Source organism: Leptonotus elevatus, chromosome 12, assembly GCF_054856555.1.
Source record: "Leptonotus elevatus isolate MCC_2025b chromosome 12, RoL_Lele_1.0, whole genome shotgun sequence".
Lineage (NCBI taxonomy): Eukaryota > Metazoa > Chordata > Actinopteri > Syngnathiformes > Syngnathidae > Leptonotus > Leptonotus elevatus.
In genome coordinates, this window is record NC_141250.1 from 20,979,577 (window position 1) to 21,003,496 (window position 23,920).

The 23,920-nt window shown below is 43.0% G+C and overlaps 1 protein-coding gene across 2 annotated transcripts; it reads left to right on the top strand.

Moving 5' to 3' along the window:
* The first annotated feature begins 134 nt into the window (after positions 1–134).
* On the top strand, positions 135–16,884 carry ift54 (intraflagellar transport 54). 2 transcript variants are annotated; one of them, XM_086091989.1, is made up of 16 exons: positions 135–389; positions 2,352–2,420; positions 2,821–2,982; positions 3,201–3,329; positions 3,422–3,847; positions 3,927–3,998; positions 4,117–4,137; positions 4,684–4,771; positions 4,885–4,905; positions 5,276–5,342; positions 5,720–5,812; positions 5,918–6,041; positions 6,891–6,927; positions 7,025–7,098; positions 13,941–14,155; positions 14,282–16,884. In XM_086091989.1, exons 1-16 carry the CDS (start codon positions 267–269, stop codon positions 14,442–14,444), a joined length of 1,884 nt encoding a protein of 627 aa, XP_085948115.1. In that variant the 5' UTR covers positions 135–266; the 3' UTR covers positions 14,445–16,884. The 2 variants fall into 2 exon arrangements, with proteins under 2 accessions (XP_085948115.1, XP_085948116.1); XM_086091990.1 differs by lacking the exon at positions 4,117–4,137.
* Positions 16,885–23,920: the final 7,036 nt, after the last annotated feature.

Genomic DNA, 23,920 nt, shown 5'->3' on the forward strand with positions numbered 1-23,920 from the left:
TATTACGAAATGAAACCACAAAATCGAATGACCGTCACTGTACTGCATTTGCCATTGGTAGCGGCAGGTGGCAGTGTGGGCAGCCATATAAGATCCAAATGACTGAAAAGTTAGTTAGAAGAAGAAAAGGAACGCGAACGCTTCTTCCTCCCAAATACGCAAGCGCGAACTTTTAGCCTGCTTGGTATTAAACAGAAGCGACTCGGTTTGATTTCTGTCTGCGCTACTTTTATTTTCCTTTTTTTCTCCTTAAAAAAACTGCTGCAATGAATGCGGCAGTTGTTAAAAAGACACAAGACGCGCTCGGAAAGGTGATAAAGAAACCACCGCTGACTGAAAAACTGCTCAGCAAACCACCGTTTCGATACCTGCACGACATCTTCAGTGAGGTGAGACGGATGCTGTCATGATCATTTTTGCGAAATGTGGCATTTGTGCTCAATTTATTTGCATATCTGATAATGGCGAGCATAAACCAAACTGAGCTCGTCTGCTCGCGAGCTTAGCGAAAAGTATTAGCTCGCTAGCTGTTTCCGCTTAGCCGCTTTTAATTCGCTAGCAATGGCGAAACTACACGTCAAGATGCAGCGTTTTATTGTTGGGGAAAATCTCCGTGGGATGGGTCGATACTTCTGCGGCAAACAAAGCGACAATTAGTCCCGAGTATTTGGGCGTTGGGTTTTGTCGCCCTGTTGCCATTGACACAACGCAAACAGCGCAGTCGTCAAGCGTTACGAGATGCGCTTCCGAGTCGATCTCTGCCAAATGCTTTAAAATTCTGCATCAAGAGGATGGAAGGGTGGTGGTCGTCCAAAATGTAATCTTTGCTGTTTATTAGAAACACCTTTGCCATACAGTTCACCGGCAAACCATCGGCAATAGAAGAATAAAGTAGGATAATTGGCCGTGACCGGCAACTGCCTGCGCGCGCAATTTTGCCGTGAATCGGGCGAGAAGTACAAATTCTGCGCCATTGAATGTGTACCAGCTCGTGGCATAGTCACGACTAAATGTCCACTGCCATAAAAGAAGCAAAAACATACAAAAAAACCACGCTTTGAAACTCCCCCCCCCCCCCGCAGCAAGTTGTTTTATTATTATTATTATTATTATTATTATTCTTTTTATCAACTTCCACAAAGTAATGGAAGTACTTGTTTGCAAGTAATGTGAAAATATGTGCTTCCTCCTGTGGAAAAAAACTTTTGTCAAAGCAGTTAGAGACATTCTAGGTGTAAACAATTCAAATGTAAAGCAACCAAAACTATTTGCAGTTTGGAAGCATTTTCAAAATTCCATCAATCCATGTTCAGAATGCTTAAGGTGCTGGAGTGTATCGGGAAAGGTGGACTACACCTTTGAACTGGTTGCAACTCCTTTGCAGACTGCCTACCTGAAGTCAGGCGAATGTGCCACGATACCATCAGTGACGTATATCAGCAACGCTGGCGTCCCTCAAGGCTCTATTTTGGGACCCCTTTTGTTCATAAACGACCTGCATGTGTGTATAATGTGCACTGATTATACTGTTATTTTCACCCATGCAAAAAAGTAATGAACGAACTGCAGCCAAACTGGCCACTTCAAAACGGATTTTTTAATATATATTTTTTTATGGTGTTTACTTTTGCGTTCCTTGTCTTGAATTTTGAGAGTGTACCTCGTCAATTCATGTAGAGCAGAGCTATTAGTGTTAGCACGCATATTCAGCATCTCCATTTTCCAAATGCGGACCAGCAGATGCAAAGATTTCCCAAGCTGTAATGAATGGCACGTAACAACGGTGTCAAGTTAAGGACAGTAATTGAAGTTTCCAGTCCTAAATGGAGACACCAACACTCTTCTTCAGGTAGTTAGTGTGTTGCATTTCACCTTGCGTGCGTGCATATTTGATGAAGCACAATGTGTCAGCCTTTGCAGGTCTTTGAAAGGAGTCATATAATTAGGCCCGACCGATATGTTATTTTTGGGCAGACTAAAATTCAGATAACCAATTAATCAGCCGATTTATTTAAAAAAATGTATGATGATTAAAATAACGGTTTTATGGTTTCTTAATGCTTGCAAAAAAACATGAATTGCAGGCATTAAATGTGACTGTTTTTAAGAGTACTTTGGCCTACTGTATTTGTTTAACGACAACAAAGAGGAAAATCGGCAAAAATGGGCTGGTTTTGTTTATTTTTGGAGGAGGTTGAATTTCATTATCCACACCGATTTTTATTTGATAAAAGAGCTAATTTTGCGCGTTTGATCGGCTGAGACGTCGTCTTAATAAAAGTTCTCTGCCAAAATACTCAAATGGCGACTGCGACTCAAGGCTGCTTTTTATCGATCCTCTTCACTTTCAGATCATCAGAGCAACTGGTTTCATGAAAGGACTGTACAAAGACAGCGAATTGAAGTCGGATAACGTAAAGGTAAGGTTGCCTTCCTTACTTTGTGTATCCCCAAACGTCCCATTTTTTTCTTCTGTTCTTTGAGTCCCGTTGCTGATGGTCTGTCACATATTCCATAAAGTGTCACCCTGATTTTGTTTGTGGGCAAGCAAGCTTGAAGCCTTCTGGCTGAACATTTGACCCACTCGAAGATAAAGTGAACCACTGAACAAAAGCAATTCTCGTGTTGCATGTAAACCGTGTCTCTTCAGCGTTTATGTGGTTGACACAGTCGGCCGAGTTCGCCGATGTTACACGCAGTTGAAACTCAATATCTTGACCGTGACTCATTCAACAGCAAACCCGAAGCAGTCGACCTCACTCGACCTCTCGCTCTCTTGTGTTTACCGCTGATTTTGTGTTTCATTTTCACGCCTTCTAGGACAAAGAGGCCAAGATAGCCTTCCTTCAGAAAGCCATCGATGTCGTGACACTCGTCGGCGGGGAGCCCCTTGCTGCGAAGCCGGCGCGGATCGTGGCTGGCCACGAGCCCGAGAAAACCAATGAGCTGCTGCAGGCCATTGCCAAGTGCTGCCTCAATAAGGTTCGCTCGTTCAAATGATTCAGCGTATATGAATGTTTTGGACCAAGTCACCTGCGGAGAGAGAGCGATAAAGTCGTTTAATTGTACCCAGGGAATAACGACAGGAAGTTGTTTGTAATGTATGTCTGTTATGGAGAAGAGTCCCCGTCGATCGGGTTTCTCGTATGGAATTTGAGTCCTGTTCCATATTGAAAGAATGACAAATATTTGATCCAAAGCTGTCCAGCGAGGAGGCAGTGAAACGAGTACTTTCCGGAGAGAAGGTGGACTTGAAAACCAAGGCCACGTCCAAGTCCCAGGACAAAGAAAATCGAGAAGGACGAGAGCACCAGCAGTCGGAAAGAGAAGTAAAAAAAAAAAAAAAAAATGAAAATGGACGTCCAGTAAATCAAATTGTCATTCATTCGTTCATATTAACGTTTGTTTTGTACTAATTCAGGAGAAGAAGAAGATCGAGCGCAGCGGGAGCAGAGAAGACAAGGACCCGCACCAGCCCAGAGATCGGGAAAGACGGCGACGGGATGGCGAGCGAGATCAGCGCCACGATCGGGAACGCTCCGGCAAGAACCAGAGCCGGGAACAGGAACAGGAACACGCCAAGGACGGGGACCGCGACAAGAGCCGCGAGCGAACGCGGGACAAGGACAAAGACAAAGGGAGAGGGAAAGACAGAGACAAGGAGAAGGACAAAGACCTCGGAAGAGATCAAGACAAGAGTCGAGACCGAGACCGAGTGAGAGAAAGAGATTCGCACAGGGACCCGCAAAGAAGCAAAGACAAACGGCGAGAACGAGACAAAGAGGCAGAAAGGCGCAAGGAGAGCGAAGACAAGAACAGAAGTCAGGAGAGAGACAGTAATAGCAAGGTATGTCAAGGAGACACGGTTTTTCGAAGCGGTGTCAATGTTTTTTTTTTAATAGGAAAATAAATGTCTTCGTACCCAGGATAGATTATCGCAAGTACAGCAAAAATCCACCGAGGACGAGCCCAGAAAAACGGACAAACCTGAACCAGCTGTAAGTTCTGTCATTTGCATTTATATTTATATTTAAATTTATAATTATATAAAAATTTATATTTGATGTTGTTAGTAAAATGTTTTCTTTTTATTGCTCCTCGTCATGTTCTTGGAAGGAACCCGAGCCAGCCGACGAGGTATTCAATCGTGTTTCGTGATTTGTAGGCCTGCGTTGGCGTTTCTATTTGGGCCTCGAGCCGATCTGCCGCTGACGTGATCGCAGCAATTGCAGCGTCGGACGCAATTGCTACTGTTCGTTTGGAAACTTGAGCGCTATTTGTCTTAACTTTGTGCTCTTTGTATGTATAGCCTGCAGAGGAAGTTGAAAAGCGGGTAACTTAAGATGTCACTCGATGAAGTAACACGTTATTTTTAACCCGCCTGTTATGATGAGGGTCAAAATGACCGATCCTGAAAAAAAAAATAATAATAAAAAAAGAGTTGCTGCTGTGTAATTAAAAAAATGACATACATGTAAAATAAAAACAAATCCATCCGGGTTTTACTTTTTTACTTTTTTTTTTATACATATTAGTTTTTCTTTTTACTTCCTGATTTTTTTTAAATACGATTTGCATAATTGGCAAATCCCTTACCCCTCTCTCTCTCTAAAAAAATAAATAAATATGAAACACAAGCGGCGTTCCACATGCTGTAAAGATATTTCTTTGTGTTTTCTGTAGACCTCGTCCCAGTCGGACAGTCCGGCAAGAATACCTCGGCCGTCGTCTGCCAAAGGGCAAAGGAGGAAACCTCGAATTGCAGGACAGGGTAAGCGACGTCCCCTCACAAGACACAAGATTTGACTTTTATTTAAAAAAAAATATATTATTATTATTTTTTTTGTTGGTGTAAGCAATCTTTCTCTCTTTGTCTGTCTACAGATGAATCTGACAGCGAGGCTGGTAAGCGGTTCTATTTTAAGAGCAGACTCAAATGGGGGTGATCGGCAATTAAGACGACACTTGTCTTATGGTCAATGAGATAAGTTATCGTTTGATCATTAATTAACATGAGCCAAATATTGGAAAACTAGATTAGGTCCAGTCTCACAAGAAAGTTGACACCAAATGGTTAAAGATGAAGGTTGTTAAATCAATCATGTGGTTGTCATGTTGATTTATTTGTGACCCCCCCAGCAAGCAATGTCTCAAAAGTCCAACTCCAAAAATGTCACTTCCCCAAAAAATCAGAATATGTCTCGAGGGACATTTGTGCATATTGCCAATATTGATGACGTGGTGAACTAAACACCAGAACATTCACTTTTCACAGATGCTGACCCTCCCAAGGAAGGTGGCGATGCTGCAGGTGCCTCGTTTCCATCGGAAATTAACTCCAGGTCTGTAGCAACAGCACTTAATTGGTACTTTTGTAACACTCGGTTGAGATTTTTTTTTTTTTTAAACGAGGTACCAAAATGTAGCAGTTGTATTCATTAGATTTTTTTTTTTTTAAACAACTCAAAAGTTTTTGCAATTTATTGTATACAACAATCAAAAACTTAACAAATGAATTCTTCTATATTAACATTTTGCATGTATTCTTTTTTTGCCCATCTACAAAAGATCTGTCCTTTTTTTAAAAATCCAATGTGAAATCTATTTGTGACTTTGTTCCAAATGCAATCGTTCATCTTTGGCCTCCTCGTCGCTGTCACAAAGTTCATATTTCGGGAAATAATCGACGTCGTGAATTCATGCTCATTTCGTTGTGCAGCAACAAGCGAACGGCGCGGCCCAGCAGCGCTCGTCCGGCTCCGCCTCCAGTCAAGAAACAGGAGAGCTTCGCCGAAGGGGTCCCAGCTGAGAGGTGACCCCTCCACATAATTCATTTGGGGCTCGTTCATGGACAACACTTGCACGCCGCCGGCGACGTTGCGGCAACAATATGGAACCCGCTTGATGTCCCTTGCAGGCTTTCGAGCGCCAAGTCGTCGGTCATCAGAGAAGGGAAGAAGCCGTCTGACGATGAAGATGAGGAAGACGAGCAGTTCCTCGTGGCCGAGGCGGTCCCGGAACCTGCGGATGCTCATGAGAAGGTCGGCCATGATCATAACAATTGATTGACCAAAGCAGAAGCAAAATGGACAATTTAGTCTTCACTGAGCCTGAAGTCAAAGATATGATTTGAGCGATGAGATGTAAACAGCCAATCAAAAATGCCACGTTGTCTCACGCCCGCCCCACAATCGAAATGGCATTTCACCAGGGTGATTGTAGTTTTGGAATTTTCATTTTAGTTAGTTTTTATTTCGATTTTAATTTTGTTTTTTAAATTTAGTTAGTTTTAATTCGTTTTCAGGGTGTTTGTTTATTAGTTAAAAAAAAAAAAAAGCTTAGTTTTAGTTTCAGCATTATTTTTTTTCTTTAAAAAAAAAGTGTATTACTTGTGCGCAATATTTAATAAACACCATAAAAAAAATAGTAGCATGTCTTACCTCGTTTTGCATTTTAGCTGAGTTAAATGAAAAAGCAGGCGAGCCAAAAGTCAAGCAGGCAAAGTTGCCGCCGAGGAGCGACGCAATCGGAAGATGCTTTTCTATTGGCTGCTGCTCGATGACGTCACTTCTGCGTGACACACTTTCAAACGTCCTTATTCCAGTTAATATCGAAATAAACATATTTAAGATCACATTTAACATCATCCACAATGGCTCATGTATTAAATTAATTACCAAAGACTAAAAACGAAGGACATTTTTGCTATAATTAAATAATCATAGTTAGTTTTGTAAACATGAAATGTAGTTTCAGTTAGTTTTCTTTCTTCTTTTTTTAAGTTTTTTCATTTTTTCTTGGACTAAATTGTTTTTGAATTTTAGTTTCATTTTTTCCTTTAAAATAACCTTGGTTAGCACTTGAATTAATGTTGTTCTTTTCTGTTCCAGGAATCTGCACAAGACCTCACCGGTGATGAAGAACATGGTACGCTCATCTTTTCCTCTTTGTGCTATAAAAAAAAATATATATTTGTCATGAAGGAATGTTGTCTAATGCTGCATGAACGTTTCCATGAATGCAGGTGGCCTTGTCAAAAAGATCCTTGAGACCAAAAAAGACTACGAACCGTCACTGTCCTCCATCAAAACTAAAGAGGTACCCTATTCTTACGTTTCCTTTCTTGCCCACTAGAGGGCCCCCTTGAACCCATAAATGTGTGTGACAGGGGCACCGTTGGGCCTACCAATGACTTCAATCAGACATTTGTGAAATGTCTCCGAATGGTAATTGCTTGGGCCGCTTTGAAATGTGCCGTGCAACCCTGGTTATTATCAGCGAGGAGATGTAAACAAAAGTCAGTGCGGAGGTGCAATTAAGCTGCCTTGGAACCGCAAAAATGTTCCCCTTCACCCGAGCCGAAGGTCCAATATCCTGACGAGCAAGTGCGGCTTTGCGCGGACCACACACACACACACACACACACAACCGATGCACACATCAAGATGTCTGGAGCGAAAGAAGCTCTGCGCTTGCTCAAGATCTTCGCAAATTTAAAGACTTGTGCTTCGCATGTGATCAAATATCTGACAACTCGGCCTCGAGTTTCGTAATCCATGTCGGTGATTTTATTCGTCCTTCGCGTGCAAGTGGAGACATTTTCTGCCGGTGTGTCTTGGCGCTCAAAATAAGGTGGGTGATTGCATATATAACTTAAAACTAACTGTTATGCAATAATAATAATAATAAAGTGTGAAATGTTGAAACGTACACGCCCACCAGGTGGTGCGACAAAAATATTATGGGTCTTGAAACCTCGTCCCACAAAAAGTGTGGAGGTTGAAAATTCACGTGTTTGGGTGTCGATGAGAGAGGTGTGTGTATGAGAGGTGTACGTGCGTGACGGAGGTGTGCGAGAGGGACTTCGCTACCCTGAAATTGACCTTTGGATCTCAGTCAAATAATTGCTAATTAGGGTTGGGCATCATTTGAATTTTCAGGTTCCTAACGATTCTCGATTCGGATTCTAAAAAAAAAAAAAAAGAGGGAGCTAATGACTTATTTTTGGACAAATCATATGTACTTCAGTTTTTTTTTTTTTTTTTTAATTTTTGAGAGCCTCAAGAAAAAATAATGCAGCAGTTACTTAACGATTGATGGGCTAACCGAGTGTTATTTGTCTTCAGAAAGAAAAAACGGGACAGTCCTCGGCTTGGCAGCTGGACGGTTCTCCTTCTTTGGGGCTTCCGCGTAGCTAACTAGCAATCAAAATTTCGCACTGACTTAAGCTCATTTGCTCCCAATAACTTATAAATACATTCCATTTTAAATATTACCATGGTCCCAAAAACGTATTTATACATTTTTAATGCTCGAGCATACAGAAGGCTTTGATGCAGCCTCTGAACTGAAGAGAATGCTTGAAACAATGGAAGTTCTGGTAAGCATTGGCAGTTATTACAAAAACGGCCAGCAGGTGGCAGCAGAGTATGAGATCAACCAGGCCATGTTGCAAAAAGCTCTTTTCCCCAGTGTTTTCAACAGATTTGTGAATAATAATGAAATTTAGCTATATTCTAATGCTAATTGCTGCAAAACCGAAATGGATATAAATATACTTTTTTTTTCCCTGATGAAAGAAGAGACTCTAATCTTTCTTTTGGTAGGTTCCATGTTTTTATAGCAATAGAACACAACATTCTGTGGGCCTTGCAAAATCAGTCAAAATCCTTTAAAACAGCCGGGAGTGAAGGGGGTTGCTTCAGTGAAAATGGCTACCAGTGAATGAGTTAAAAGGAGAACCGGAATGCTCGTCCCGGTCCTACTCGATGAATGGTTCCCGTTGCCCAACCTGATCACTAATCCATTTTTTGGCATCTTGTCTGTCAGTTGGCCGATTGATCAGAAAAAACGTAAGCTAATCTTTCAGACTATGATGCTCTGGAGAGCCGCCAAATGCGTCAGTTTTCATATTGGCGCTGGTCCAGGTTGTGGAGTAGCATAGCGGCTACACTAGGGTGACTTTTTGGGAGGACAGACCATTTTCTTACGTCCTGTTTTGGCGCCCGGGTTTTTTTTTTATAAATTAGTGAAACTGTCCGGTTGGCATTGCGTGACTAATAAGAGGTGAAGTAAACTGTGTAACTGCGACTGGTATCACAATTTCAAGGCCGGGGCAAGTGTCCTCTTTTTTTTTTTTTTTTTATTGAAATATGGTCCCCATACTAAACTCATGTTGCTAGCTTTGGGTAATCCATCACCGCGAGTCTTGAAAGATTTGCCACTGCCGAGTCAAGGTCACATTAAAATGTTTGTCCCATAACAACCACCGTAATGAAAAGTTGTGTTTCTGTCAGCATAGTTGTAAGTCATGCTGGTGTGTTTAAAAAAAAAAGAAAAAAAAAAGTGTACATTTCTGCATGATTGTCTGGACTAACGCCTCCGTCAGCGTTATTTCAGTTGTTGTTGTACACGTGCGAGTTTTGTCTGCGTTTGGTCCTGTTCCGTGGGTGGTCCTCTCCACTGAAGCGCACTTTCCCCTCGTCCCCGTCTAGCCCACCCCTAACGCCGGTGGCTCGACTGTTTTGGACTGCCGTTCATGTAGAGAGGACCCCGACCACCGTCTCTGACATCATCCGTCGTAAAACACGCCACCAAGGAGCATCGAGTCAATTTAATATGAAATAAATTCCAACCAGCCCATTTTTTTTTTTTTCATACCCGAAATAGAAAAGGCCTTTGTTAAATGTGAAATAACCTTGTAGGGTTTATACTAATTGTCCTAATTCAAGCTTCTCAAAACACACATCGCAGACTATCCTGTGCGGTTTTCCGAAGATAGCTGCGGCGCAGGTGTGTGCGCGCGCACGCACGTCAGCTGCGTAAAGAACTTAAATGACTTCCTTCCTGACATGAAAGTGCAGCCAGGTCAGTTGGGAGGGAGTCATTTTTCCTCGCGTAATCACGGCCTGAAAAACGTAAATATTGAACTTGCTCATTCCATGTTGTAAGTCAGGTTTGAAATTTCAGCTGTCACGAGTCATGAAACGGACTCCCGGCGACCGCTCAACAAGAAACGCCGACGTTTGCGTCTTTCGTTAAAAACGCAGTCGGCGCTCGACGGGACCGTACCCTTTTGGCACTAATTCGATTACGCTGGCGTAAAAAAAAAAAAAATATATATATATATATATATATATATATTTAAAAAAAAATATAATAATAATAAAAGAGCAATGATGATGACATTTCCGAATGAACAATACTGAGCTCTTAAGAAAAAAAAAAAAAAAATTACGCTGGCGCAAGTAAAGTCACAAGACTCATCGAGGCGTTGGCCGAGCCTCGACCCCCGTTTGGCAGCATTGCGTATTTATTCAAGACACTTCTCCTTTTTATTTACACAGAATTTGCCCCTCGCGGCAGCTGCGTTTTCATAAGAATTTTGTGTACTCGCTCCCCCCCCCCCCCCCCCCCCCGCTTTCAAATTTGGCTTGATGAAGGTTTGTAACATATAAATAAACGCCGTGGCACACAAATGGGGGGGGGGGGGGGGCTGTTGAGTGAGCGAGCGAGCGAGCGGAGAGGGGCTGGAATACTCTGCAGACTTGTCAAGAAAATAAATATTCTGCTCTGCAGCGCCTCGTAAACATGGAGGGTGCTGACCTTTTTCTATTGGTGGAACACAAAAGGAAATGGAGTTGAATTAATCATCTTATTTCTATTTGACACTAAAGACGGGATTTGGTCACATGCTCGTTGCCAGTTTTTTTGTTGTTGTCCTTTTATCGTTCATGGTGGAGGGGAAAAGCGAGTTGTAAGAATTAGTGGTGGTTCTGACCGGATTTTGATGGCACAGCCGAGCGTACGCTACATCAGGGAAAAGTCACTTACCTTTTGTTGCGACACTTGCTTGGATTTGCCACGTGACGAGTTGACGTCTGATTTCAAAAGTGTGGTTGATTTGTGTGCCAAAAAAACGCTTGAAATGAAGGCCAGACATGCCAACAGCAACCCACTTTTCCATGTCCATAATCATGTGTGACACTTTCAAATATTGTCCTGTGAAATGGGGGAAATTAGACGACATGTGTCCAGTTCTCCATTATTTTAGCACCACTAAAAGCCCCCAACGCTGTTAAGAAAGAAAACGTTTGGAGGCGTGACACCACTGGCAGTGATGATGATGATGATGAAAATAAACAAAATAAAAATGAATACTAATACTGTAATAAATAAATGATAATATAATAATGATAAAGTAAATAATATAATAATAAAATACAAAAAAAAGTTTTTTTTTATTATTATTATTTTTTTTATATTAGTTAGTGTGAGGGTGGCAGATCTAGTCTATTGTAATACCGGGTCGTGACTTGTTGGCCAACCCAAAATAAATCCAAATTATTATCCTTATTACTTAAAAAGCTGTGGCATTGCAATTTTTCCCAAAAATTATAATATTGGGTCTATTTCACAACTGCTCCGTCTCCATTTTGTGTCCATTATTATTATGCAATATGATTGAAAGGAAGGAAAGTCAACCCAACAAAACTTTTCTTCCAATAATATATCGTATGCCGCCCTACTCATGTCGACGGCATTCTGATTAATTTCGTGTTCGTTGAATATGAATTAAGCTACAAAATCAATCCGTTTTGATCCATCTCGGGGGGCAGATGGATCAAAATGGCTGGATTTTGCTGCTTTCCTCGTGTTACGCAAACGCGATATTCTGAATGCCGTGTTTAGACTAGTGTGGGGGGGGGGGGGGCTTACAAAATACGAATGTAAAGAAAATGCGTGGGTTGACTTCCCATTTGGCCAGTGTGACGTGCTGTGAATAGCTTGACACCAAACCGAAAAACTTTTAATGCTTGAACTGTCTGATAAAGTGTTGTCAAACTCCGCCTCTCCCCTCACTCTGCTGTGCAGCATTATGTCCCCTCAAGATTGGAAGTCTGGATATATATATATATATTTAAACAATATCAAATGAAGAATTTCAAAAGTAAACACGCCTGATGTCGACCCTGAGTGACCTTTTGTGAAGTTGATGCTTTCACGCTGTGCTGCTGGCAAAAGAAGTCAGCGCGCGGTTGCAAAAAAAAAAAAAAAAAAAAAATGAAGACCTGAGTATCGTCTGCGCTACGCAGACCAAACCAAAAGCCTGGCCGAACCACAATGTTTGCGTAGCTGCAGGGTTCTCATCACCCGGTCCAAAGCCACCCACCTCGATGGCGGGCCGCGGGGGTGAGGCTTTTCCACCCTCGCACTCAACCGCCCTTAAAAAAAAAAAAAAAAAAAAACATATCACAATCTTGATGTCCGTTCTGCAAGCTCGGCAGCTCAATAAAGCAAACATGAGCAGCCCGCCCTCTTCCTGAGTGGGCGGGTCTTTTTTTTTTTTTTTTTCATTTTCATTTTCTGCAGTTGAAGAAAAGGCCTTTCGCTGTCTGTCCCGAGCACAATGTCCGCCGCCAGGTCATGGCGGCGGGTGTCAGCGCCGCCACGAACACGAGCCACAAGTCCAACTTGAAAGGAGGACCAAGTGTGGCAGTTGTTACTCAATGCTGTCGTCAAATAAGCTTGTTACCAAACCAAACAAGAACTACGAGTGCAGGTGTGTGTGTGCGTGTGCGCGCAAATGAGTGTTTATGTCTGCATGGATGTGTGTGTGTCTGGCTTCTCATGACACACGCGCACACTCGGACCGTGTGAAGGCTTCGGGACGAGCCCAGCTGAGCAAACATCCTCGCGTATGCTGCGTGTTTAGCGAGGTGCCTCGACTTTTTGCCATCAGTGTAAACCTCCGCCTCGCACCATCAATCAATCATGTTCAAGTGGAAGTCAACCTGAAACCTTTCTTGACAATAATATGTTGCATGTGACCTCACTAGTCTTAACATAATATTATATTTGCGGAATATGAGATATGAAGCAAAATCCAGCCCTTTTTTTTTTTTTATCCATCTCAGGGGGCGGCCATTTTGCGACTTGCTGTCGACTGAAGATGACATCACGGTTGCTCGGCTCAGGCGGCGACCAATCACAGCTCACCTGTTTTCTGAAGCTGAGCTGTGATTGGTTGTCACCTGAGCAACATTGATGTCATCTTCAGTCGACAGCAAGTGGCAAAATGGCCGCCCCCTGAGATGGATGCAAATGGCTGGATTTTGCTACTTTACTCATATTCCACTAACACAATATTAACCAGAATGCCATATTGAGACCAGTGGGGCTGCATAAAACATATTATTATCAAAAAAATAAAATAAAACTGGGTTCCCTTTTAAATAATATTATTGACTTAGAGGACACATAGTTGCTGTTGTTGGGTTCCTCGCATCTCCAAAATGATTTCAAGCTTGAGTGCGTAGCTTGTATCGCCCCCTAGTCTCTGGGACTGTGCATTACATCAGCAGAGCTGTCGCTTTGATATGACGTCGGCTAGCCCGCCTCCTCACCGTGTGATTCTCAAACATTTTAATCCTGTGTTGAAGGACAGCCGGTGGGGTGAAAAAAAAGATGGACTCTTCGGAAGAGGTAATTTATTGTCCTCCATGAGTGGCATTGATCAAAATGACAAAAAAAAAAGGCTGGCGCTGAAGCTTTAAAGAAGCTAAAAAAAAGTATTTCGTTACCAAACATCACCACGCACAAAATTGTTGCACAGACGTTTCTTTCTGACGCAAGATGATGATTAGTCGATGTGTGAAAAATGTCGCAGTATATGCTTGATGTCCTATTTTTTTTTCCCGGTCTTGCGTACCTGCAACCTCCGGCGGCGGGTATCGGGACTCGCCGTCCGCATCAAAGTGCGCTTACGCCAACCAATGGACCAGACAAAGAGTCTTTAATATCTCAATAAAGCAAACGACTGGTTACATCACCTTCCCAAACTCTCTTTCGCGGGTCACAAAGCCACGAATAATTTTCCCGATCAAGCCGTGCAATAAGCGCAAATGACACCTTTTTTTCCATTTTTCCGTGCGCTGAAGCTGGCGTCCGAGGAGGCCCGGAAGAAGGAGCAGGATTTGGTGACGCGGGAGGTGCAGCGTCTGCGCGCGTCCATCCAGTCGGTGTGTCAGAGCGCGCTGCCTTTGGGGAAGATCATGGACTACGTGCAGGAGGACATCGACGCCATGCAGGCCGAGCTGCAGGGCTGGCGGAGGGAGAACAAGGAGCACGCGCAGGCTTTGCTGCAGGAGCAGAAGTGAGTATGCGCGCCGATTGACGCCAAAAAGATCTTTTGCGGATTGGATGCCAAAGTGCGCCGTGAAGATGTTTTCTCATGATGAAATGTCTCGCTGAATTGCTTTTTGTGTTGATGCTTGTGCAGAGCCACAGACTGGGCATTAGAACCTCTAAAGGCGGAACTTTACGAACTCGACCAAATGATCAAGGATTACCAGGACAAAATTTGTGCGATGAGGTCCAACATACTGAGAAATGAAGAAAAGATTCAAAAGAAGTTGACTGGTATCATCTCGTCCTCGCCTTGAAGTGGGAAATCTTAAAGCGTCTTTAAAAAAATAATAATTTTTTTTTTAATTCCCATTGTGGTTGGGAGGTTAAGCTCCATGTTCTTGTTAATAGTCTCAACGAGTTCAGTGCAATATTTAGCATTTTGTCAAAAGTTGAGCTCCTTTCACACCGCACAAGCTGTGTACTGTATACGCAGACATCTGTTGTAGTACCATAGCTGACCTGTGAGAGGCAGCATGGCGCTACAGGGCTTTCATGCTGCTGGAAAATATCAAGTAGAAAAAAATTGCAGCTAGGCTAACACTTAGCTCATCGAGGAACAACGTTTTTTGAACTCTTCTCTTTGTCTTTACCACAATGTGGCACCCTACCCTTGACATTCCAACCACTAGAGTGCGCTAACAAAATTTGTGGAGTCAAACACACACGCGTTGTATTGGTTGAAATTCTTCTGTTGGTACAGTAACTGTGTTAGCACTAGCATGATCAGCGCTAACATGTCTGGTATTTGTACACACTTTGCCAAACTCTAAAAAAAATTCAAAACTATTTAAATAAAGAATGCAGAAAACTAAATGTGGCTGCTAATTTCTAAACATGATCATTATAGTAATGGTGCTTACATTTTATTCTTTACGTCTAGTAGAGACTCTAAAAATTCCGAAATACGAATATTGACAAATATGGTAACATTGTATCCTCATTTACGATGCCTCTTCTATTACAGTGCCTTTGAGTGATAAATCTGTAATTATCTTCGGTTTTGAAAGTTAGATTTACGGCATGCGCGCGTCATCAGAAGGCAAGCGTCGTCAGAGATGAACAATATTAAGAAAAAAAGTGGATTTTTGCCATTCATGCAACCTTTCTGAATGTGTACACGTGGATTTTGGTAGCAAATGAACAACTCTTTGACTCTTGGATGTCGACTCTTTTCTCTTCATCCAAGTAGCTTCGCTGGCAGGGAGGATGTTAAGCTAAATGTCGTCTCAATATATATTTATGTGTAAAAAGCTATCACACATATCGATTACATCTAATGTTAATTTTATCAGCCATTTTTACATTTAGTCTCGTTTCAAACATGCTTCTTTGTTTTTATAATAGTTATTCAACCTCATCCCTTTTTTATGTATTCCATTGTTAGTTAAATTTAAATGTAACATTTTAGTCCAAGGAAACATCATTTTATTCGTCTGGTTTTAGTCAACATTTGAGTCTAGGTTTAGTTCGGACAATCATTTTAACCTGTATATTTTTTTGTCAGCACATTATGTTGAACATTTCGGATCTCAAACGGTTTCACATGAAATTTTCTCTCATCTTTTTGATGAAAAACAACTTGACACACAATTGCAGTATATCAACAAGTGGTTACTATGGCTACGAGCTAGTAAATTAGCCAGCATTAATTAGCGGTCGGATTAACATTATTGTTGGAACAATATCGCCCTTAGATTAATGTTACATTATAACTATAATTAACTCTTTATTTAATTTTATTTTTTTACGTTAACCGTGAATCCACCTGCTGTCTGTCTCATGTGTTTGTGTTTCATGTTGCACTCGCTCGCTGCAGATTTGAAAGGGGGCGTGTCACTGTGTCACATGACAGTATCACAGTGACAAATTAACAGACACAATTTTACAAAATTATGTAATTTTCATCTCATTTTTGTTCCTGAACTAAAATGTCCAGTTTTTATGAAGTACATTTTCGACAAAAGCGCATATTGATTTAGTCCCAGTTATTGTTTATTAATGAGGATTTTAATCTAGTCTAGTTTCAGTCCGTTGAAAAACGTGAAATTATTTTAGTTTTGTTTTCCTTGGCGAAATGAACACTAATTACTACATCTTCTCTTCCAATCGTCACCCTTCCTTTTCCCTCAGCAATATTTACCATCGCCTTCATGTCGCGTTCATTTGCGGGTCCACTTTTCAGGCACGGCGTCACTTTGATGTGTAAATAGTGAAAGTAGCATTTTGAAAACATGTTCATTTTATTTTAATTCACAGTCTTTTGAGTCTTTTAACACATGAGTAAAATGGAGGGAAAGCCCCCCCCCCCCCATCTGAGTAATGAGAATGTTCAATGTAAATACAAATCCACTCATCTTTGTGATGCTTCTGGTTTCACATTTAAGGAATGACAAATTGCTCAAATATTGGCGGGTTCATGTACGGGTCTCGGTTTTTACGGCAAATGCTTGCCTGACTTTGTTCCGAGTACGGCAGCTTCCTCTCATATTCCGATTTCCAAAAAGAGGAATACACTTGCAAGTTGTTGGTCTCACTTTTGCGAGATCATAAGTAAGATGGACATGCGGTCGAAACGGTCGCAAAAGTGTATCGTGAACTATTTACTCTGTATATTATGTACATGTGGAGATTGTATTATAGCTCATATCATGTTTTTTGTAGTGAAATACAATAATAAATGGCTCCGATAAATCCCTCCCGACTCGTTTTCCATCTTTGGAAGCGCTTGAGCAAAAACGCCGTTTCCTCAACTTTGCATCCGAGCGAGACGTAAAGCAGCTGCCGCCGCCGCGCGGTGAAACGCCACTTGAACGGCTTTTTCAAGCCGATCCTGACCCGCGGGTCAAAGATTGAAGTGCCGGCCCACCTGCTCGCACCCTGGCGCGCAACAGGTGGACTGCAAAACAGAAGTGAGCTGCCTCCTCAGTGGAAGCCTGAAAAGGTTGAAGTCATTCCGAACATCCCCCAAAAAAGCTGATCCGGCCTTTTGGTTATCCACAATGCTTCAGCTCGCTAATGAGCGATTAGCGGCGACCTTTCAACGCATTTGCTTGCCAGTAAAGCAGTTCCGCTTATCCCTTTTTTTTTAAGCTTTTAACTTGACCTCGACTTGGGTCTCCAACAGGACCCCCCCCCCCCCCCCCCCCTGGCAGTCTAAAAGTAAACCGGGGCGGAGTGTGTAAAACTGCCAAGCCAACCTTTTGTGGGTTGTGTTGTGCCGCAGAATGAAATACTGCTGCGGCCGCAATGGCCGCTGAAATAGCATGATACTAAATAATTATAAATAAATAAATAAAAATTTTAAAAACAATACTAAACGATTTTTTATCTTTAATTACTGAAAAATTCTTGTATTGATTACTGATTAGTAGCAAAGCAGCCCCAGAATATAACAGTCTCCCTTTGCCATGTTTAACATTTTATTTAATTTTGAACTTTTGAACATGATTGCCATTGCATTTTGGATATGCTAATATCTCTTGTGACCAGGAAATTAAAATGACATACGAGATGTATTAAATATAAAATGCGTGTTTTTGATTGTAGTAGATCAATTTAATTGTGGTTTACTATACGTTTCAGTTTTTTGTCTGTATACAAGTAATTATTTTAGCATTAAAAAAATATTCTTGGACTTGAATAACTTTCTACTTGTAAGCATATTATGAGTTTGGTGATGATTGTTAACGGATAATTCGGTACATTCTATAATTCAGTCTTCATGTTGGACTACTTTACGAGCTCTTTTGCTCACCGTCAAGTGATACAATGTGAACATTGAACGATACAAATAAGCCAAAATGAGCGACGAGCTTTTGTGGCGGCTTCTCCGAAGTCTCTCGATGGCACCGCTGTCCTCCTTTCAACTTTTCACTTGACAGGCTTCCTTGACCCCCCCCCCCCCCCTTTTTGTTTTCTTCCCGTCGCCTTCTCTCCAACCGTCATCACTCGTGTTTAGAGGACTTCGGCATGTGTCTTCAAGAGGCACAAAAAGTGACTTATTCAGGACGGCCGAGACACAAAACAGGATCAGCAACTCCGCAGCAGTGCCGAGAGTGCGCGGTTGAGCGACCGCCATCTTCCTGTGGGAAGGCTTCGCTTTCAAACACATTTTATGAGCCCGCTTGATGTGGATGCCTTCATTACCGTTAAATTAGAGGGCAGTGAAGAGAATTGCAGCCGATGTCAAAGGAAGTTTTTGTGCCCCGTTGTGAAAAAAATCAAATCCTGTTGTGGAAGACAAACTTTTGAATGTTGATGCCTTTTGAGTGGAAGTTTGTATGTGCCAAAGAAGAAGCCACAGGCTGCGATTAATCAATAACAAGACGCTTTGTTCTTCGCAAAGCTGCGCCAGAACAAAACACAGACACATTTTGCGTCACAATTGTCTTGATAGTCTTGAGATTTTACTCTTCCCTGCACAGATGTTAACCCTAATCCGTGCTGGATGTAGCAAAGCAGCCCCAAATTATAATCAAGACAAGCTTTTTTTTCTTCTTTTTTTTTATCAGAGCTCAGTATTATTCATTCGACGGCCTTCCCGGGTCAAGATGTCGTCATCATCTTTTTGTGTGCGCGCGTGCGAGTCTGTGCTCTATAATTCACCTGAAACCTGTTACAAATCCAAGACCCTTCACCTTATCTGGATACTTTTCAGAGTCCCGCCAGAATCGTGAAGTTGTCAGGAGACCAGAGGAAGGACCAAAGGAAGGAATGATGAAGCAAACTGAGATCCAACACAACCCCCACCAACAGTTACAAATCTGAAAATTTTCACGAACCCCAGATACATCTGAATTCCAACCAGATTAGGGAGACATCAAGAGACCAGTGGAAAGACTAAAGGAAGGAAGGAAGGACAGATGAAGCAGAGTGAGATCCACAAACATCAAGACAAGCTTGCTGAATTTGGTCAGTACCTTTTCACTCCAGAATTCCTCGATTAATCCCGAGATTTCACACCCTGTGCCAGATGTAGCAAAACAGCCTCAGAACATCAGTCACCCAATATTTTCGCACCCATAGACAGAACTCGCTCTGCTTTTTGACAATTTTCTAATCTAACCACATAATCTCCGATTCTATGGGAAATCACAAACTTGATTGTAATGCACAATGCTGCCAGCTACAGGGTTGGAGTGGAACAGCACATGCTTCCAAAATTTAAAATGGTACAGGTGGTGGCGTATGTAAGAGCGTAACAAGTTCTCAGGGCACTGAATCGACCGCAACTGGACATTTGATTGTCTTCGAAGACACCACAAGACTAGAAAGTGTGTTCTAGGGCTCAATCCCAATACCGCCCCTTACCGCTCGTCTCGTCTTTCAGCCCGCGTTCAGTTTTGCAATTCTCCGAGTCTTTCATGAGTTTTGGTCAAGCAAGCCCGCGTTTGACGCTGACGTCCAAAAGTATTTGTGTCCTGCTTAAGATGTCATCATGGCAACAGGCTTTAAATTCCGTTTCCAACGTTGAGCAATTTTCATTTGTGCTGCTCTCATCAAGTCGCCCTTTTGAGCTTACGCTAACTTGTTACCATTTGGTAATTGCCGCGCGCTTTAATTTGCATGATCTCATTCCGAAGGCATTCCGGAACTCTTCGTTTCCCCGCAATTACGCCATCACTAGAACACACACGCATACGCATGCACGCAGATATTCTCCTGCAATTATGTCTTGAAGCCCCCCCCCTTTTTTCTTTTTTTTCCTTGCCACACAGCGAGGTCGGTGGACTTTGTCCAAACAAATAACAGAGGTCCCATTTGCGAAAAAATCAGGATGACATCAAAGTGAATTTGTCGTTAAACGTTCCAAGTCAAAGACCCGCTTTCCGTTTGCGCTCGCGTCGCATCACTCAATTTCAAGCAGCACGAAGGAACTTTTCAACCTTCATAAAATATTTTCATAACTCTTCTGATGAAACATTGACTTAAAACTAGTCGAATGGTACCTTCGCCATATCATTTTTACTGGCACTAAGCAACTTTGAGGAGGATGGTCGGAACACCGCCGCACAAAAAAATTCAAATATGATGACGTCACTTCCCCCTTTTCCCATTCGCACTAAGACGGAAGTCAATTTGAATGTTGACGCACGAGTACTGCTTTCCTGACAGAAGCTGCAAAACGACAAAAAAAGTTTTCTCTGAGGAGACAAAAAAGAATGAAAAGTGAAGCTATACGGATAAAAGGACAGTCGGGGATCGACATTTTCACTCGCGGGCGTGAGCTCAAAAACGACGCAATGCGCTTGTCCTCGTGGGAAATGTGGTCTTCCTTCAGGCATAACAGTGCCGCTTTTGTCCATATGGCGCCGCCATAATTAAGGTAAACTGAAAATTCCTTAGTGTTGCTTTAACGGGCGTTTTTCATTCTGTAAAGGTCTTGATGCGGCGCGTCAAATTCCTTCAACTTTATTGATCTAATTTGGACGAATTTAGCCGTCTTCTGAAACTTGTGCTTTTAATGAACAACCTCAAAGCGGCTTAATGAGACTTAATTTGACTGTTTTCCAAAGAAGCCAGTAATAGTGAAATGTGGCAGGAAGGATGTGAAGTGATTGCCTCTGTAATTACTCTCGCCGTCTGTAACGCGGCCCTTTTCACGTAATTGGTTCCCTCTCATTTGACTGATGTTTTCGTTATTGTGTACGTAATAAAGTCTCTGCGGTCCCTTGGCACGAGCAATGACGCTTTATAAACAAAGAGGAAAGTGTTGGAAAACAGCTGCGGACGGGGTTAAGCCTCTTTAACAAGTGCCGTATCAAGTGGTGTCAATGTTAACTACGGTACATTAGAAGTAATGATCAGACATGATGAATGGGTCGGGCTCGGTCCCGAGGTCGGAAAACAAAACCCGCAGCGCGTGATTGTGCCCTTCGGCTTCTCTGTCGTGAAACGTCGCGGCAAACAGGTGAAAGGACTCACATTCCGTACACGGGTGGACTTGTTTAAAAAAAAAAAAAAAAAAAAAAGACGGATTCATTCAACGTTATTATTCTTGATTTGTCTTCTTTACAAACGGAGCGAGCAAGGTTTGAGTGGAGCCCCACTTCACTGCAAATCCTCGCCCGTCACTGACGCGTGAGCGCGATTCTTCCGTTCATAATTGCATGTGATTATGAACGCGCTTCGCCGTGATAAAATACATACAGAGAACACGTGCGATTCCGTCCATCTCAATCCTAAGCTAACGGTAAGCTAGCATTTGCATTTGTAAATAAGCCGGCGTTAGCCACGGCTGCTACGTTGGTAGCGTGACTTAAATGTAACAGGTTTGACGTTTTTAGATTTTGGAATGTACAATCAATTGAAATTCATAAAGAGATGAGCAGATGTTGAGCAGATGTTGCTACTTTGGCATCATTTATGAATCCTCAACTCGCTGCGGTATCTTCACTTTGCTAGCATTTTGCTAGCATTTTGCTAGCATTTTGCCCAGTCGCTAGTAAACGAGGGAAGGGAATTTTATGCATGTATTAGTTTGTTTTTTAAAATTGTTGAAGCAAAGAAACTTAAATGGGAGACCGGGACGTCTCGTTTCTGTCGCCATTTTGAACCTTGGGTCCCGCATCGCAGCAAAATTTCGCCAACCTCATTGCTTTGTCCCGATGTTACGCAGGTCCCGCCCCGGCGTCGAGTTTTTTTGGGAACGATTGCCGCTCATTCGTGCATTCGCGTACACCGGAGAGGAGGAGGCGTGTCCCTCGGTGAACGACGACTTTAGCGAGTCAACGAAAAGAGAGCGCCGCCCACGACTTCCACGTCTTTCCTGGGACTTTCCAGCCCGGGCGCTATTTTCTCAAGCAGCGAGAGGATATTGAGGTACGTGACAGCACTTCCGCTTTTTTTAGTGGCAATCCGGCGGCCGGCAGTTGCGCTAAATAACTTCGGCATGGATGAGAAACACTGCCGCGACCTCGGCGCAGTTCAACAGCAAGTAAATACGCTTACCGGCGCTTGCGCGCTACTTCCTTGCTCACCGTTCGGTCCCGGATGGCCGCGCCGTTGCGCTCGGGGGCGACAACCGACGGGTCGCTGCGTGTGACGTAGCCGCCACTCGAAGCCGATTGGCTCCCGCCAGGCGAAATGCGAATGTGCGGATTTCGCTGCGTTCCGAACGCGTCCTCCGCGCCGCCCCGCGTGCACTTTGGTTCCGCTCCGCGCAAAGTACATCGACTGCAATGCAAACGCCTCATCCCGGTTTTGGTGCGAATGGAGCATTCTGAAGGCAAGCTTGATAAAAAAATGGATGCTTCCTATTGACTATCATTTGAAAACACCTCCATTTTGTCCCATTTAAGATCCTGTCCACCTGCATCGGAGATCTCATTACCTCCATTCCACGGTAGCCTTCAACTAATTGAGCCGACGCCACCTGCTAAGTTGCGCAACGTGTCCCTCCGCGTACTTCATATGAAGTGTGCTGCTTCCTGTGATCATCAACTGTTATTTTCATTTATTTTATTTTTTTCCGGAGAGCTCAGTTCATTCGGTAATTTTACTGATTTGACATGTCATCATCATTGCTCTTTTTTTTTTATTATTATTTATATATATATATTTTTTATACATTTTTATTTTGTATGTGGGTGCGTGTGAGTGTGTATGTATTAGTTCACCTAAAACCTATTAAAAAATCCCATACCGTTCACCTAAACCGAATCCAGTCAGTCGTGAGGCCGTCAGGAGACCCGAGGAAGGACCAAAGAAGAGAAAGGAAAGTGAAATCCATCACCGACCAGATCAAGTGTTATTTTCAAACATTGGCTCTCGTGGGTGGGTTTGAGGGGGGAGGGGGGGGGAGACCGGCCCCCGTTTTTCCATGCCCGCAGGTTGGGTCTCTGGTGTGGGATTCCCAAGCCCTCAGGAAAGCAGTTTACAACATTCCCACAGTGGCGGCCACCGGATGACTTTCTTCCTCTTCTTCTCTGGGATTTTGGCTCGGCCGTCTCGTTGTCAGCGGTTTGGGAAGCTGCCCAACACTTCCCGGCTCTTTTTTTTTTTTTTTTTTTTTTTTTTTTGGGAGAAGGGGGCAACGTTGAGAAAGAGGAAGAGGAGTCCCACCCCTCAATTCCACCCTGAGATCTTCTCGTTTCGGGTGCGTGGCAGCGCCGCAGCTTTGTTCCACGTCCAAGTTTGCCCTGCCCAACCCGGCCCACCCCCCCCCGTTTTCTTTCCGCGGGATCTTCTTGGTGGCGGAAAACGCTTCCCATGAGCAACTCGGGTCTACGGAAGTCATTTAACGTGGCTCGTTTACTGCAATGGACACCGTCATGAATTAATCCCGAGATTGCAGCCAACGAAGAACTGAATTTCGCTTGTCATTCATTTCAAGTGCAAGTCTTATAAAAACGTGTCCACCATGTTCCGCTCCCTCACATTCACACCTTTAAAAAAAAATTATGTGGGTGCGTTAGAGTCTTCAAGGAACCGAAGCAGCGCGTTTTTAGGATACAGGAGGCGGCGGGCGTATCTGGAGAAAAATCAAACAACGTGTCTGAGTTGAGATACGAACCCAGAACTTGACTTGCGTGATCAGATTTCTGTCCATGGCTTGAAAGTGGCCGATCTTTGCACGGGCGAGCTAGCAAGTCACGGGTGACGAAACTCTTCTATTCCAGTGCACGATTGCAGGCGAGTCAGCAAAGATTGACTCGCTTGTTTCATTTCACGCCGGCTGGGGGAAAATCCAGAAAGCCAGTTACAGTCGCGCCTTGAGATACGAGACGTC

Excerpts from the sequence above, each read along its gene's own strand:
- ift54 (XM_086091989.1), top strand. The coding sequence starts at position 267 with ATGAATGCGGCAGTTGTTAAAAAGACACAAGACGCGCTCGGAAAGGTG. Across the intron at positions 390-2,351 it reads TGCACGACATCTTCAGTGAG|ATCATCAGAGCAACTGGTTT; the intron begins GTGAGACGGATG and ends CTTCACTTTCAG. Across the intron at positions 14,156-14,281 it reads GCTTTGCTGCAGGAGCAGAA|AGCCACAGACTGGGCATTAG; the intron begins GTGAGTATGCGC and ends ATGCTTGTGCAG.